The following is an 18,477-nucleotide window of genomic DNA, read 5'->3' on the forward strand; positions in this document are numbered from 1 at the left end:
GGAACACCTCTTCTTTATCAGGGCTCTGGATTGATGTCTGACTTCAAATTTCGGATATGTCAGGCAACTATTTATAGACCAGTCTGTCATGTCATCAGCTCTTTGTCTGTTTACTAAGTCTTTCACCCATAACTCCAGGAAAACATCTCCGGGAAGGCCACCATTATTCAAGACATTCCATTTCCTCTTATGAACATGACAAAGTTGTTTTGCACAGACAGTCCTTGACTGCTCATAACCTTAAATCCTATCTTCAGTTACCAACACACAACTCACATACTCATGTCAAGCACACAGCATGTACACTGGGCCTTAATGGTCTATAGCATATTACAACATATGCTACTATGTATCCCAGCTAATAAAGGTGACAGTGTTATAATATACTTAGGCTTCTGTAAGGCACTTGACTTGGTACCACAAAAGATGTTGATTAAAAAGCTAGAAAGATATAAAATTAACACGGTACACATGAAATGTGTTAAAAACTGCATAACTGATCATTTCAAAATGTAATTGTAAATGGGGAATCCTAATTGAGCAGGCATGTTTCTAGTAGGGTCCTGCAGGGATTGGTTCTTGGCCCTAATTTAACATTTTTCTCAGCGATCTGGAAGAAAACATAAAATCATCACTGATAATGTTTGCACAAAAATTGAGGGAGTGGTAAATAATGAAGAGGACAGGTCACGCATAAAACAGGGATTGCTTGGTAAACTGGGTACAAACAAACAAAACACACTTTACTATAGCTAGATATAAATGTATACATCAAGGAAAAAAGAAGGTAGGCCATATGTACACGATGGGGGATTCTGTCTTGGGAAGCAATAACTCTGACAAGGAGTTGTGCATCATGGTGGATAATCAGTTGAACATGAACTCCCAGTGTGATGCTATGGCCAAAAGGGCTAATGTAATCCTCAGCTGCCTAAGCAGGGGCTTCTCAGGTAGGAGCAGAAAGGTTACATTATGTCTATATTTGGCACTGGTGCGACTGGTACTGGAATACTGTGTCCAATTCTGGTGTCTGTAATTCAAGAAGGATGTTGATAAATTGGAGCAAATTCAGAGAAGAGCCATGAAAAAGGACCAGAAAACATAGGCCTTGCACTAATTTGGATTTGGAGTGTGGGTGGTGGAAAATGTTAGTGACATCAAGGATGTGGTAGATGGGTCAATCAAACTACTGGTTACTTTCACAAAGGAAGAGGGAAGGGATGGAACCAGGCTGCAAACTGATTGTAGGAGTTTTCAGGGAAGGTACTAAAGGAGAAAGATGTGACTCCTTTGGGAGATGGCTAGGACCCAAAGAACAGAGGAGAAGGGGAAGATCTCAAAGCAGTGAGAATAGAATAGAAAATCTCTGGCATATGAAGGGTTTGAGACATTCCTTATAACGTTCATCCATCATTACTTCATAATAGCTCTGCAACTGGCTCATGTCACCATGACAGGATGAAATGCATTATGAACATGAACTGAGACCACTGCAAATAACTGGAATGATTTTTTTTTAAAGAAACAGTAAATTGTTGAGCCAACTTCTGCTGTCTGTATACAGGGAACACTTCCCATTGACTGGTAGTTTTGCCTGCATAAGGGCTGCGGGGTTTTTCTTATATGGTTTAAATTATAGGCTCATATGATTTTCAAAATGCCAGTTAATACCGTGATGGGTGAGGTAATATCAGTCAGCTGAAATTTAAATAATAAATATTTAGCATTTACAGCACTATTCATCTTCAGGCTGATTTACCGTGGTGGGCCATTATGGTACAGCTGTCTTTTGGGGCAAGAAGGAGGGATGAAGACACAGAAGGCAGTCAGCAGAGGCTATGCAACTGCCGCTGCATCCTTTGGTGGAAAAAAGCTTATAGCCCTATGTGTGACCAGCTAGTTCCACTGGTCAGTGCATGGTGGAGGAGGACACAGGCATGGCGCTAGCTCCTCTCTCCACCCTCTTTGGGGTATTAGGCATTCCCAAGATGGCACAAAGGCTGTAATTCTGCTGCTCCTCACATGGAATACACAAGGGGGAGAGAAGCACCTTTCTTTCCTGTGTATCTGGTGCTATATAATGAATCCAAACAGGTAGGATTCATGGCTAGATAGGTAAGTATTATCCCCATATTAGAGGTGAGGTAAAGCACTAAACTGGCTTTTCCAAAGCCACAGAGAATCAATTTTGGGCCGGGATCTGGGGACAGACCTCAGGAGTTCTGGGTACTCATTCATGCATCCAGACTTTAATACCCTTTTGCAATGTTAATGCTGTAATGCCATAATGCTACCAATTCTAGCATTTTTCTAAGTAGCAGGGAGGGAGACAGTTGGACTTTCTTATTCTAATTTAGCTGAACCAAAGAGCATGCTAGGTTAAGCGATACAAATGCCTAACTGCATGCACAATGCTTAGTCCCAGAATGCATCCTGTCTCATTATACTATGCTAGAAATCATTATAACTGTTCCATGTCCACATCACTAGGTATCTGTGTGACAAAAGTAAAGGAAATATCAGAAAAGAAATGTCAATATTCCATCAATTAACTTTGTGCAGTTCCCACAGCTCATTAATTCAATCCCTTAGGGTATCAAAACAGATAAAGAACTAAAGAAATGGAATTAGATGCCAACAAAGGAAGTCTTTATTTCAGTTCTTATGCCTGTAAAGACACTGTGATAATTACCACACATCTCTTCATCTTATGCTGTACATTGCAAGATTATGGAAATTGTATTGAGTGTCATTTATAATTTCAGGATGAGCAATGTAACATTTACAGTCAAAAATAGCAAGTCTTCAGAGCATACTTAAAATTAGTTTTAGGACCAATTAGAAGACAAGGAATTAACTTGATTTACCGTAATGCAGAACATTCATCCAATACAGAACATGTATACCAGAAGCCTGGTACACCATCTAAATTAAAATCTATAAGGTTTTTCTTGTTATTTACCCAGCTGTCTCTTCCCTTATGTATATATACTTCCATGTAGGATAATCTGGTCTTGAGTTTGGCATTCTGAATGTTCATTAAGGAGATAAATCATGCCCATTCCTCTGTAAGTTTGGAAGGCTTCATTATATTGGAACAATGCCATCTGTTGGCAGGATTCAAGGGGTATGTATTCTTTGTGCAGTGCAGGCACCATCTCCCTGAACATGCTCAGTGGGAGAAACGGGGAGCGGGGTAAATAATCCACTGCTACATGGTTTCTCCCCATCAACACATACAGTGGGGTAGGGAGCACTGTAGTCAGCAGGCTGCAGTCACAGAGAAACTCTGTTGTCACCATGTGCCTGGCGAGGTCCCCTCGTTCCTCCTGCCTAATTTTCCAGCACACAGATGAGATACTTGGTTGGATGCCAGGGAGAGGATTTGGGATGTAAAAAATAAAGTGTAATGTGGCAGAAAGCACCAATTCAAGAGGCCAGTTCATTTGGAAGGGGGCAGGAGGAGGTATTCTGTGGTTCTACCTCTCTCATGTTGAGGAACATAGTCTCTGTGAGCTGCGTATTTCCTATGTATGTTGGAAGCAGTGTCGGCCTTACAAGCTGATCTAGGAACACTAAGAAACAGTGGGAAGGGGTTGTCATTTTGCCTCTTTTCCAGCAGGAGTCTTCAGTCTGTTATTTTATTTTTATTTATTTATTATTTGCATTGTGGTAGCACCTAGGAGCCCCAATCACGGACCATTGTGCTAAGTGCTGTATAAACACAGAACAAAAAGTAGTCTCTGCCCTAACGAGATTAAAATTCTGTGCATCCTCACCAGTTTTCCTGAACTGGGCTGTAAAAAAAAGAAGAAGAAGAATGACACAAGCTGAGCTCATAACTGATTGTTTGGTTCAGTGGTAGCTACAAAAAAATATTAAAAAAATGATTCTGGTCAAAAGCTTTAGAATTTTCTGTGAATTGAAAAAAGGCCATTTCAGGTCTGTTCCAGAGTGGGAATTCAGACCTGGGTCTCCCACATCCCAGAGGAGTGTCCTAACTATTGGGATATAGGTCAGGGAGTGGGGCCAGCGGCATCACCCTCACCATCTCCTCCTCCGCTGGGCATTCTGTGGATGGCCAAAAATATTCGTGTCAAATTCGCAAGCATTTGTGGGCCGACTGAAACAGCATTTTCAGCAAATAAACTATTCATCTGAACAGTTTTGCCCTAATGACTTTGTCACTGATCCCACAGTCAATGGTTTTACTACTTGAATGGTGCTTCAACCAAAGGGTCACTCCGTCCTAGGACAAGCTCTGACTGATAGCAGGTATCTGATTAAAAATAAGATAAAGGGTGAAATCCATGCCTTATGAATACAGACATAACCCTCGAAAGAGGGTAGCTGAGGGTTCTGGTGCTATTAATAATTAACTTAAAAAACACTGCAAAATGACATTACAAATACTTCCAGCTTCGCAGAGCTGAGACAAAGCCCCATGATTTATAAATGCAGTAAATTTTCACAATAACTGCAGATAAATTAATTAATAAATAAACTCTCTAGTTATCCAATTTTCCAGCAATATGGAGGTTCATAGTTATATATGAATAAGGGTTTGTATCACTGGCACTAGAAAAAATTAAGTTTATACCACATCTCAACTTCTTAAGCTTACCATTTAAGAAAATAGTTTTTAGCAAATTATTTTATCAAGTAGTTCTTAATTGCTAACGGATACTTAATAAGTCTGATGGCCTAATAATAAGCAATAATTATCCTGTCTTGTAGAAACTCATTAAATACTTAATCATAGCTATATTTTTTAAAGACTCTAATTACATTGTTCTTGCTAACACAGTTCTAAGGTAGTTTTAATCAGCTAGACATACCCGTTACCCTATTCTTGCACCTGAGTAAATATGTTTTCAGCAACTAGGTAAGATTTAAATAACGTACAAAAGCAGTCTTATATCAGGAGAGGACAAGTGCACAAGGTTTGGATTTGTTCTGGATAAACCATCAATGTATGATCAACTGTGCAATGAAGGTCCAATCCTCGTACTCCAAGATCAGCCATAAAGACCCAGGAGAATGAATTTTAAACCATCTCAAAATAGGTAAAGCCAAGCCCATTTTTAAAGAGGTGCTCAGTCTTCACCAACTATGAACTCTCCTGAACAGTCCTAGGCAGTTATATAGTGACTACCCCGTCAGTATGGCCCTGCTTGAAATGTGTTTGTATTTTGAGAACCAAACCCCCAAACCAATGAGGAAGTGGGATATGTCTGTATACCATTCAGAGTGTTTATGCTAGGCTGGATGAAGGGAGAGAATGGACAGAGGAAGCCAAAGAGGTGGAAGGCAATGAGATAAATTCTGAGTCTTTAAAACAGTTTTGGTTCTTTAAAGCAACAATGTGTTTCAGTCCCATGTTTCATGAGGCTGGTGCAAGGGCCCAGAGAGTCCCTCAAAGAGTCAGGTTAAACATCTTCAGTCTCGCACAGTGGGAGAAGTGAAAATGAATTTGGAGATACTTTAGGGCTATCAGGTTTCAAGTATCCTCCCTAAGGAAATATGTTTTCCCCGTGTAGCTGTTATAGCAGAAAAGTATCAGTGGGGAATACACACTGATCTCCAGTAAAATGCTAGATATTGAGACACTGAAGTGCTGCATCATAAAACGGGACACACTGTAAGATATTGTAAGCATCTCTCTCTCTCTCTCTAGTCCACTGAATCCCATGTAATATTTCTCCATGCTGGATGATTTTGTATTATATTGAAAAGACATGTAAGTGAAAAAAACAAGGAAGCAGACTCAGCCAGGAAAGATGTTGCCTCAACAAATGTTGCAAATGAATGTAAAAGGGACAGGGATGGAGGGGGTAATAAAATAAAAAGCTTGGCAGATGTTCTAGGAAAGGCTGGTGGTTAAATAAAGATTGCCTGAAACTAATCATAGGTTTCTGCTACAGCTGTTTATACTGGCTTCACGTAGTTAATTATTATGGGATTCAATGCAAAAACAACATTGACCAAAGTACTAGCAAAGCATGTGGTAGATTTGCAACTGTAGCTTTGAAATGTGTGCTGCCTTCATAAACACCTTTGCTAGTCTATCTCCAGAACAAGGCACAGCTCTACCCCTCATCTCTATTGCCGAGTCTTTCAGTACTCGAGGTCCAAGCCTGGAATGTGCTGAATACTGTCAGTTCCTATTGGTTGCTCAGCACTTTGCAGGATAATACCCTTGCCATCTTAACAACCTCGCTGAGGTTGAGTGGCACATCAGATGGAACGGACTTAGGGGTAATGGTAATAACGTATCTGACCCTCCTCTTCACCTGTTTTGGCTCTTGGTAAATCATTTCTGCCACAGTCACAGATCCTAACACCATGGGCATCACTGATCTTTCACACACATGTGCTTTACGTTGGTGTAATTACACTGAGAGGGTTAGACCGGTTTTGAGTGAGAAGAGAGTCAAGCTCTATATTTTGTGTTAGTGGGTCTGGCAAAAAAAATGGGTGCTCTGCCTGATGGAATGTAAGTCAAAGCAAAACTCTCATTAGTGGATTAAGAGCAGGAGCAGACCCTCAGTGGAAGGTTTTCTGATTGTCAGGCTTCATAGTAGTTTCACCTGCTCACATACGAGTCCCTTCTGTCCCTCCAGGGGTGAAATCTTGACTCCACTGAAGTCAATGGGAAGCCTTCAGCTGAGTGAGGATTTCATCCTCTGATGCTACCAGGTCCAGTTTGTGGTGATGGCATTCTGTAATTAGCTGACTACTTTCCATGACCTCAGTACAAATTTATTTAAATGGGGAAAACAATACAGTATGTGAGGATTTTCTCATGGAAATCTGTGCTCCAGCAATTGGTGCTGTGTAATGGGAATTATTCAAGTGCTATTATATATTCATGGGACATGGAAGTAGCATCTAAAAGTTACTTTGGGAATTTTGATGCTTCAAGAAAGGCAAGATTTTGTAGCAATTTGAAAGGCACATGGTTAATTGTTTCCATTCATCAAGATCACTTTTTATGATAACTCCTTGGCACGACCTGCTAGGATTTCCTGGTAGTGCATTAAACCCCAGGCAGCTGGCACCAAAGAGTTAAACATGAAAGACTTCCCTGGACTTCACTGAGCTTTGGATCAGGCCCCAAGTGAAGAGGAAGGTGAAACATTACATTACACCAGCGAAGTGGCAGATGGAGGTAATCTAGGCCCATCCCCGCTTTGGGTTGCTGCAGAGCCAGGACATGTTCTGCCAGGAGCACAGGAGAGCACTCATACATCTCTGTCTATTTAAGCAATGCAGCATATCCCCCTCCACTCTGGGCAGCTAGCCGGGAGAAATGCCTGTACTGTGGGCCTGCCATTCTGCCTAGTCCATGTGCAGGCTGCACAAAGGTGGAGGAATGCTCTTTTCTTTTGCCCCTCCCCCACACTGTACACACACATAATATCTGGGGAAAATATGGTCCATATCACGTATCGTCTAAAGGGAATATAATTGCATCGCTCCACATACATACGTAATGGTCTGACATAGAGTAGTCCTGTCCAGAGAGCTCTTAGGGAATTTTTGATAGTTCAAAATAATTGCACATACATGCTTATTTGATTTTTATAAATCTTTATTGTACACTGAATAATATCCCTTATTCTTTTTGAATGGGGTAAATTCAGAGTCCTGACCTAAAACTTTCAATAGTATTTCAATGACTTAGGAACTTAAACCCATTTACTTTCAACAATACTTAACCAGATCGGGCTGGATTTTCAAAAGTATTTAGGTGTCTAAAATGCAGATAGACACCCAGCATAATGTTTAAAACTCCAAGGAGCATAATTCCCATGTGCGTTAGGTACCTGTGTCCTTTTGGAAGTCCCATTAGACACCTATTACTTACTTCAACACCTTTGAAAATCTGGCCCCAAATGACTGTCGCTTTTGAAAATGGGATTTAGGGTCCTAAATCACTTTAGAAAATATTCCCTTGTTTGCTTCTTAAATCAAATAAGTTCTGATGTCTGTGTATGTGCTACTGTTGACTGCATATGTCTGCCCCATTTGCTCATGTAGTCGTGTTATACTTTTCTCATTTGTTACAGTGAGAGGTGCTGTATAAAAACAATCTCCTTCCTAAGTATGGTACCAATAGCCCCCCTCAGTTTCCTTTCACTATAATGGGTTTTGTTTTTCTGCTTTCCAGGTAAAACCCAGGTGATGGGTGAAATCAAGATTGCATTAAAGAAGGAAATGAAGACTGATGGAGAACAGCTAATCGTTGAAATCCTTCAATGCAGAAATATCACCTACAAGTTTAAATCTCCAGATCACTTACCAGGTACCAGTCAGAAACAGCATTATAATACAGTAATGAGCATCAAGCAGGACACTGACTCTGACATTTAATGATATTATTACCATAGGGAAATCATTTTGTTTATTAAGCAAAATGACATAGTCTGTAGCACTGTCAGGGAAATGTTTTTTTGTTCCTGTGAACATTTTTGATGAAAATCAAAATGTGTTTGTTGAAATTTTTTTTCAAATGTTTTTTGCATTTATGTTGAATTCAAAATGTTTCCATTTATTGTTGCATGAAAAATGAACATTTTTCAGTTTTGTGTTTTCACAAAAACCAGACATTTCTGGTGGAAATTTCTGTTTTGACAAAAAAAAGGTGCTTTTCATTGAAAAAATATTTCAGATGAAAAATTCCTACCAGCAATAATATTTTGACAGAGTCATAAAGACATCAAGACTGGTTTTGCGGTCAGTGATACCAATGTAAATCCAGAGCAACTCCCTTGGCTTCAGTGGAGTAACTCCAGGTTCACTCTGGTGTAAAAGACAGCAGGATATGACTCCATGGTATAGAGAGGTGTATTTTGTCTCTGTGCATCTCATCCATTGAAATCATTAGTGACAATGACACCTTAAGAGCGCCTGTATCATAGGTTGAATTATTCTTCCACAGATCTGTATGTGAAGCTGTATGTTGTCAATATCGCTACCCAAAAGAGAGTAATTAAGAAGAAAACCAGAGTGTGCAGACATGACCGAGAGCCTTCATTTAACGAGACGTTTAGATTTAGTCTGAGTCCTGCTGGGCATTCTCTTCAGGTAATTCTGCATCTTATTACAACATAATTTTATATGTCTTCCAGGCTGTGCTGTGGGAATTAGAGATCAATCTCCCATTCCCAGTGACTTGCCTAACAGGTTACTGAGAAAATAAGATTGCAAAGGAAATAGCACAGTTCTCTCCACTCTCTTGCTGTCTTTTAGTAGGTTGAATTCAGTGTACCTAATGTCATGTCTTTAGGGGAAGGATGGTCCTGAAGGTGAGTGAATCACAAGACTGAGTCAGAAGGTTTGGGTACCATTCACAGCTATGCCTCTGACTCATGGACACAGATTCTGCAAGTTGCATAGTCTCTATTTCCCCAGTTGCTAAAAGGGGATAATATTTACTCAGCTCTGCAGAGCACTTTGAGATCTTCAGATGAAAAATGCTACTTAACAGCCAGGTGTTGTTATCATTTATTAGAAGTAATATACCGAAGCTCAAAGCGATAGATATGAAGCATAACGCACTGGAGTCGGCTTGTTTAATTTACAATCTGGCACACACCAAAGCTTGTGTGAAGCTGCACCAGGAGGCACAGTCCCTCTCCCTGCTGCTCAGCATGTCAGAGGGACTGTGAACTCCGCTTTCTGTGGTGTGTCCAGCTAGCTCATTGGGTTGGTGCAAGAGTTGGCAACAGAATATGGTATGTCTTGTCTTAATTTTCATTACCTGTTAACCCTAATGTTCTTCTGGAAACACCTCATCTAAAAATAATGTCTCTTTAATATAGGCAGGACTGATGGCACCACCTACTATTATTATGGTTGCCCAACCTGTAGTTACTTATAACTGCCAAACTTTAACCATTTTGGGTTGCAATATTCCATGCAGGGTGTCTGCTTCAGCCTGAATTGGTTTGAAAAATGTCAGCCCACACAGCTGAGCTCTTTCCAAGAAAGAGGCTACAGAAAATATATTGTTTTGCCCATATTAAAAAATTATGATGACCTTTCCTTTGAAAAGATCTAGTGCCCCTGTGCTTTGCAGCAGGGACTTGAAATTTGGCAGGGGGGTGGCTTTTGTTTCAGGATATATCTTTTGCTACCCCCATTGTTCTGTTCTGCAGAGAAGTAAATAGACACAGAGGGAGCTAATAGGAACACATCTCCCTGCTGTGTGGTGGCTTTTTTGTCCTGGCTGCAAATCAGAAACCAACATGAAAGTGAGGCTTTGCACTAGGGAGAAGGGGAGTGCTCAAACATGTAAAGGGACAGGCTATCACACCTATGAAAATCTGCTCAGATCTCGCCTTTGAAAAATTGCAGCTCACGCATGCTCAGAAGATTGGTTTTTTTTCAATTTTGAGCAGCTAAAATCTCCAAATATTCTGTCTACTCTGGGCATGCTCCAGCTAAAGGCTGAGCAGCACTTACCTTGCAATTGCAGCTCAGGGCTGGGGTCTGGGACTGGGTTTGAGACCGAGCACACTGGAAATGAGAACAGAGGGACTGTCATTCCTGTGCTCTCAATGCCTTTCCTGCTGGACCCAGGCAATGTGGAGGCAGAAGCTGCCTGATTTGAAGCTGCAGAGGGGGTAGGAGCTGAATCTTCAGGGATGGGGCAGTAGACAGAGACAAGGAGCTTGCAGGGATAGACTGGGACCAGAGGCTAGGAGGTGGGGAGAAGGAGCCTGAGAGTTGAGGAGGGGAGGTGACTGGGACAGGCAACCTTAGTTATGGCATTCCTTAACTTTTGAGTGCTTGAATTTGCAACTTCTGTCATGTTATTTTGACATAGTTTTCCTGTGTATAATATTTATATAGTGCCTTTCATCTGAGACTTTAAAAATGCATGACTGACACTTATGAAGATAGCTTCTCAACACCTCTACGGAAGTATTATTGTATCTATTTTACACATGAGGAAAATGAGGTACATAGAGATTTATTCCCAAATGAACACACCTAGATGTCTAAAACTGGGCTCCCAAAATTATAGGCTATTGTCAAAAATTTGGGCCTTTGTGACTTCACCAAAGCCACATTTTGTGTTTGAACTGAGGATAGAATCCAGGACTGCTGAATTACATTAATCTGTTCTAGCCAGTAGATCACAGAACAAGGAAGTGGAATAGGGGAGAAGATCTGCATTCACTGCTTTCCCTCTCAAATGGGGAAAGATCCTTGCGTAGCAGGCTGTGGGCTGATGTTTCCTTACTGTTCTTCAGGTGCAAATGTAGATGTCAACATTTCTGAATCTTTATTGTACACCAGCAAGTGGCATGTGTAATTCAGTTAATAAGACAATTTTAACCATATTTCTTTTTCTTCCCAGATTCTGCTTGTCTCCAATGGAGGGAAGTTTATGAAAAAGACACTGATTGGTGAAGCTTATATCTGGCTTGACAAAGTGGATCTAAGGAAAAGAATAGTAAACTGGCACAAACTGATGGTCAGCTCCACGCAAACACATTGAGCAGACATGTCTGCTTAGGGCACTAAACCTTGCAGCGTCTGCTGTAAATGGCATTACTCCAAGACTATAGTTTGATATTGTGTTTAGCTAGGCTTTCAGAATACAAAGTAGGGAAGAGTGGGCTCTGGGCTACACAGCACACTTAAATGAGGGCTAGTCAACTTGTTTTGCTGTAAAAGACAGCAAAGAAAAAAACTGAGCCCAGAACTAAAAGCGAGAAAGTTTGAAAAGAAGTTTGATCTGAGGGCTCCTTGACGTTGGACTCTTTGTGGCTGTCAGGAGAGTAACTCAGAAAGAAATAATGAAGGCTTGAAGGCAACTGTTAATGTAGAGTTTGGCTGCGGCTGGAAGCAGTGTGTCTGAGAGAGCAATCTGGGTTTCTGTGCAACCAGAAGGAGATCATTTTATGCAAAAGCACCTAGGATGACTGGTTTTTCAAATCTCACTTATCAGAAGTGTAAAACTTGTTCCTCTGCACCTTAGAATCTCTGATAATTTGTTGTTTTGAGATTATGCCACAGGACACAAACTGCAGGCTGTTTGTAGCGGTGGGAACATTATTTTACATGATTTTTTTCTTTATGTAAAGAAGATACACAATAGAGAATCAGATCAAAACTATTCCATTTTGTTTCCATGCGTTAACAATGGGTGTAGGTCTCTGTTCTGGAATGTAAAGAATAAAAGCACATCCATGGCTATTTTTATGTTTTTGGAGGGTGGTTGGAAAGAGAAAGGATCAAATGGAAACTGCACTAAATAAGAATGGGGGTGGGAGAGAATGTTTTCTGTGCTAATGAAACTGCAATTCATCCTTCCCTTTGGGTCAGCGGTTTACAAAAGTGGGTTTGTCTCTTTACAGTTTAAGCACTGAGATCAATACTATCATTTCAACTATTCCCTTTTTGTCTCCAACCATCAGCCTTACCCTTAAACTGTTTTAAGGCAGTAAATGTTTAAAATATATAGTATATATTCTGAAACATTCGACCCACTGTGGTAATGCTACCCTGCTGTTTGTGGGGTTCTGGATCAACAACAACATCAGCGACACACGCTCCTTCTTGACAGCTAACAAGAAGGAATAACAAAATATTTACCATCTGGGGATTGAAATGTTAATGCGTGTCGAGGATAACTCAGGTGAATGACTGGAAATAGTCCATTCAAAAGTGGCTTGTCAGGTATGAAATATGTAATTAAATGAAGGTCACTGGCAACACTATAACTTAAGGTTGTGTCAGAGCTCCCAGAATAAAAGTTCTATTTTCAGTCATTTATAACTCAGCAGTAACAATTTCCTTTGGACTGAAATTTTGCATAGAGGATCTTAAACTAGGTGTGATATTTTTCTTCTTACTCAGATTAAAAGAAAAAGGAAAGTGCTTTCATCATTCTTAAAATTGTAGAAATATTTAAAATAAATTGACATGGGATTAATTCCCTTACCATTAAAAAATGGCTTCATATTTTATACCTTCATATTTTTAAGTGATTTGGCAGGGGATTACCCTGAAATATCATTGCTTTTTTGTATTTAAAAAGAAAGTGACCAAATTTAAAACACTAGCAAGTGTTTACTGTGTTTGCCCAACAGGAACTTTTCATACACCATTTTAAGTACCCGCGTTGTTTTTTTCACTAGAGATAGCACATCTCAAGATGACTTGCATGATAAATTCAAATTATTCCTCAGGATAATAATTATATGCTTTAAATAAAATAGGGAGAGATGAGAAACCAGACTGACTCTGAAAGAGCTATTGTAATTGTTTAACTTGATGACACTTTTCTACATATTTGTTTTCCATTTATTTATTCAAAATTAAAAATAACGCCACAGGAAATGAGTGAAATATAGAGCAACTGGAAAATGTTAGGGATGCACAAACCAAAGAAAGACCAGTAAGTCCAAGTTAAGACTTTGGCGTACCACATTTTACTTGCAACACAATGCATTCCTACCATCAGGCCATAAGTTATCATAAAGACACAACAGCACTGTCAATGGGAGCACGGTGTGTGCTTTGACTTTTAATGTCGTGCTTTCATCAGTGTATAACCCAACTCCGATCCTATGTAATCACAGTCTGTTGGTGATAATATAAAACACCCTAATTAGTGTGATTTATATGAAGAATAAGATTCTTCAAAACCAAAATCCCCAACCAAACCCAAAATCCCTAAGTGAGATTTTAAAAAGAAAAATCTTTCATGTAAGTATTGCTCCTTTGTTGGGTTATTTTAAATGCCTGATGTCTACAGTAAGTCCTTTCTTTTCTAAAATGTCCAATTTCAATTACGGCATGAAGTAAAAGCAGTGTGATGTGCAATTTTGTGCAAACTGCTGGCAATTTTGTTCTTGCTCAGATTTATTATGAAGACAGCGAGTCATGCTGATGGTTGCTATGGAGATTTTCAGCAGGCACTAGCACTAACTGGATGGCTTACTAGGAAGCCTATAATCATTATTCTTAATTGATGAAAGTGGGCTGGCATACTTTGCTCTTACATGCATTCACAAATGTTTCTGGTATTTTTATGAAATGGGATTGTTTGTCTGGTGTGGCTGGGGTTGTCCAGGAAAGCAACAGTTACCTTGGAATTAGCCTTCTGAAATGGGTTTAATTCATGCCTCTTTATATATTGAAGTTCAAGTGTAACTTGTCTACTGGAATCCCACCCTGAAATACAAAGGGTAGCGGCTGTCAGGAAAACTGGTCAGTATTAGCAATGGCTTGACCAACAACAGCAGAGACAGGACTCTTTTGATTTCATGGTTGTTATCCGTTGCAAAGAGCTAGTGACAGAGCTAGGTCCACGCACTTTCCCTTTTGTGAGATACCATCAATTCAGAGTTCGCAAGATGCTTCCAAAGTGTGCCAAGTTCCTTTTTTGATCAGATTTCTAGGTTGTACTGGAATCATTCTATGCAACACTGTTTCGTGTTTGAATGCATTTTTCTTTTTTGGGTGAATGAAGTCAGAAAAAACCCTTCTTGTGACATTTAAAAAAAAAAACAAAAAAACACCAAACAAGGACTATTAGAATTTTTTACTTTTATTGTATATATTGCAACATATTCTTTCACCCCTCCCCCCCATTTTAGGTTTCTTCAAGTGGCTGAAAGTGGTTATATGTGGCAGCAGATCTTATCATCTCTGAATAATTGATTATTAGTGAATTCACACATTTCTTTGAAGATGCATATTGTGGCCAGGCAATGGCAGAGGCAGTTTAATTTGTTTTATTCATACGTCTGCTGGGTCAACAGAGATTGAAGCTGCTTCTTTGTTCAAGGCCTTGTACAGTGGAAACAAGCTGAATTATGAGAAAAAGCACAGTGTATGTGTTTACAATTAACAGGGATTTCTAATGTGGTCGTTACTATTATGCATACAATGAGCAGCAAACCATTTTCTTTTTTCCTAGTTCACACTAGACATGAGAATTTCTATGATGAATGTTGAGCTAGTACTTTATCATTACACTTTAAAGGGATAGTATCCAGGGGAAATATGATATCTTTATTATTACCCACGTTTTTTGCATCATATCTCAGTGGCAGTAATAAGGACCTGATCCAACGCCTATCGAAGTCAATGGTAATCTTTCCATTCATTTCAGTGTGGTTTTGGATCAAGACCTAGGAATTGGTAGAGATCATTTGCTGGATACATAGGTGTTCCAATGGTTAGATTGTGGGGGATATTGTAGCTGGTAACCAGCTGATATTGATTCTGACTCTAGGAATGAGGAGGAGGAGGACTGCTGGAGAAAAAGCAGCTAGTGTGCCCAATTGAGATGATTTAATTAGCATTTAGTTTCATGGAAATATCATAAAGATGTTAATAGTATTTTTTTAATCTTATTATTTGAATCATAACTGACAATATTTTTAAGTACTTTATTTTCATTGCTACAGTGTCTGTATCCCAGATTCCACTAAGTATCTGTCTAGATATGTACATACATATATGTATAAGAGAAGAATTGCATCTGTGTGACTGAAACTTGAAATAGTAATAGAACAGAGAGGTAGTTCACTGTAAGTATCCACCTACATCACATTCGGGGCCCAATCCGGCATTCCTGGTCGCACCAGGGCTCAAGGATTGGGCCTTCTTTTTGAATTACTAGTTGCATTTAGTAAGAAAGTAGAAAGAATAAGCAAAATCCGGATACTCTCTCTTTAAATCATAAGATGCATTTTGATGTTTTCCGTACGTTCTGGTTTATTCTTTTTTAAAAGAAGATTAATAAATAAATAAATATACTGATGAGCTCAAAAATTATATTATATTATATATATTTATCCATAACTCAGAGTAGGTGATTTGAGAGAAAGCAGTTTTCTTAATTTGTTACCCTGTAAATAAGTATACATTTTTGTATAACAAATCAAGTTTGAATTATGAATTCCATCTGGCGTCCAAGCATGTGAATGTGAGCATTATTTGACTGTATCTTGTATAGATGTTCAGTGACGTGCTCAGGTGCTCAGCAATAGCTGACTAGCGTGTGTGCTGTCATGCTAGCCGACTATGTGTACAGCATACCCAATGTTTAAAAAAAATCTGCAAAAATACCTTAAAAAAGAAAACGACAACAAGAGTAGTCCTTGGAGAAATGTCATGTTTCTGCAATGAATGTTGCATGCATTGATGGTGGTTTGTTAATTTTTTTGGTTTTGTTTTATTTATTTTGCTTCCAAATTCTCTCAGCAAAACAAAACAAACTTGTTCTAAAAGGTTGTATAAATTGAGACAAAAGCAGTATGAGAACTGTATAAAGAAAATGCTTGTAAATCTGTCTCGTTTTCCACTTTATGTATAAATCCATGTTATGGTTTTGTGGTTGTATACAGGATGTATCTTGAGAAACTTATACAAATTGTGCTGTATAAAGGCTGTTACCCCAGTCTGACTAATAAATATTTAAAATATCCACTTTTGTTTCTTTTCCCCATTGAATGCATAAATCTATACAGATAAGAATTTTGCTGGTCCAAATTCATCCCCCCTCATTGACTTCAGTGGGCTTACAGTAGGGTTGTATTTAGCCCACCTGTGATGCTGTACCCAACACCTATCTAGTCAAGCTGCCATTCCGAAGCCTATATGGGCACCACCTCCCAAGGTGTTTGCAATTCCATCATTATCCCACATTTTCAGTTTTAAATAGGACTTGCTTTGCCCTAGGGTCCCTCAGGCAGATTAGCACCTGCATTCCCCAAGAGGAATGACCATGCCTTGACCTGCGTTCCTCCTGGCATCTCCCAGACAGCACACATCAGTGTGATTGCAGCAGCACTATGGAAGCATGTGCAGCATATCACCTCCTCCACACCTGGTCAACTCTGGTATAAAGATGAGATGGAGACATGTCCCAAAGCTGTACTGTCAACTATTAGGAACCTATCACCCAGGACAGCACTAGGAATGCACAGACAATATTCCCCCCCAACTTCCAATGGGATTCTGGCCAGCTCCCATAGAAAGGGGAGAATGGACTCCCCTTCTGGTACCCTGTTCACTGGACCATTCTGCCACTCCCATAGCAAGCCTCTATTAACTTAATTCTTAAAATTTTTAAAACTATAATAATACATTATTAAAACTATTTCTGATTTTTCAGCTCTTGAGTCTGTTTGAAAATAAAGAAGTAGAGGCAGCATGATTTAATAATTCCCATGATCAAATTCATTATGAGAACATGAAAAAATTCATTAAACTGAGGATTTTCAGGATTCACAGAGGATTTTCAAAAAACATTGGCTGCTAATCCTACAAGTAAAATCTGTAATAACACCCACAATTCCCACTCCGCATCAGAAAGTGACAAAGTATATTGTTAATACACGAAGATTTTAAGTCCTGCTTGAAATGGTAATTGAACAGAAATTATTTGCTACAAAGGAGAATCAAGATGATATGAATTATGAAATATAAAAAGAATAAATCAGCAAGAAGTGTGTGGAATACAGAATTCCTTTTCCAAGCCACATGAATTGTTCAGATGTTTTTTACATAAAATTTTTGCAGACTGCTGTTTCCAGACCTGCCTTGAGATAAATGCATCCAGGAATTTCAAAATATAAGGGAATTGAAAACCTTATGGCTTTAATCTGTCATGTTTATAAGGTGCTGTGTTGTAGTAGCCATACTGGCCCCAGGATATGTAAGAGACCTGATATGACAGGTACTATCTTTTATTGGACCAAATTCTGTTGGTGGAAGGGACTGAGGAGAAGATAATAAAGCAGATAATTTGGAGGACCGGTAAGGAATAAAATGTATGCATCCTAGCAATATTCCAGGAGAATTATTGACAGTTCAGCCTGTTAAATTTTCAAGAGCTACCAAAGCATAAGAAAGCTTATCATAATATTTAGCAAGTATTTTTCATCCATAGACATGCATGTGGGAACAAGATGGGTAAGCAGATCAGGTGACTTTCCCCCAGTGTCATAGTGTGTTAAACAGAGCCAAAGGCAGAGCTTGGGTCTCCTGCTTTCCAGTCCATACCCAATCAATCAGACCATGCCAAGCAGAAGAAATGTAGGTCACTTTACCAAAACACACGTAGGTGCCTAGGAAATTTAGGTGTTCACAGGGGTAAGTGGCAACTGAATGGGGGCTTTGAGCATCTCTATTTTGAATTTAGGCACCAAAAGTGGCAATTGGCCAACTAATTCTCCAGTGTAACTGCAGCAGGACCAGGAATCCCATAAAACGTGCAGAATAGTTCTGAACTGATGCATCGACTTTCTATTTTTGCCAAACTATTACATTATGACAGCACTGATTTTGAGCACCTTTTCTTTTCTGTGCATGCTGTTTTTATTCTGTAGTCTTCCCACCCCCGACACATTGTAATATGCACACACTTTGGAATCTGTTTTCCTTCATAATTAACTACCCTTAAAGAAAGCAGGTGCCTGCTATGCTTTAGAATGCCTTGTG

At 39.4% G+C, this 18,477-nt stretch overlaps 1 protein-coding gene across 1 annotated transcript in view; it reads left to right on the plus strand.

Annotated features, from left to right (window-relative positions):
- Positions 1 to 16,422, plus strand: part of PCLO (piccolo presynaptic cytomatrix protein) — a 544,942-nt gene extending 528,520 nt beyond the window's left edge. The window contains exons 24-26 of the mRNA XM_050937044.1: positions 8,174 to 8,308; positions 8,945 to 9,090; positions 11,372 to 16,422. Coding sequence (XP_050793001.1) covers positions 8,174 to 8,308; positions 8,945 to 9,090; positions 11,372 to 11,512 — 422 coding nt within the window. The 3' untranslated portion in view covers positions 11,513 to 16,422. The remainder of the gene's footprint in view (positions 1 to 8,173; positions 8,309 to 8,944; positions 9,091 to 11,371) is intronic.
- Positions 16,423 to 18,477: the final 2,055 nt, after the last annotated feature.

The sequence above is a fragment of the Gopherus flavomarginatus genome, chromosome 1 (assembly GCF_025201925.1).
Source record: "Gopherus flavomarginatus isolate rGopFla2 chromosome 1, rGopFla2.mat.asm, whole genome shotgun sequence".
NCBI classification, from domain to species: domain Eukaryota; kingdom Metazoa; phylum Chordata; order Testudines; family Testudinidae; genus Gopherus; species Gopherus flavomarginatus.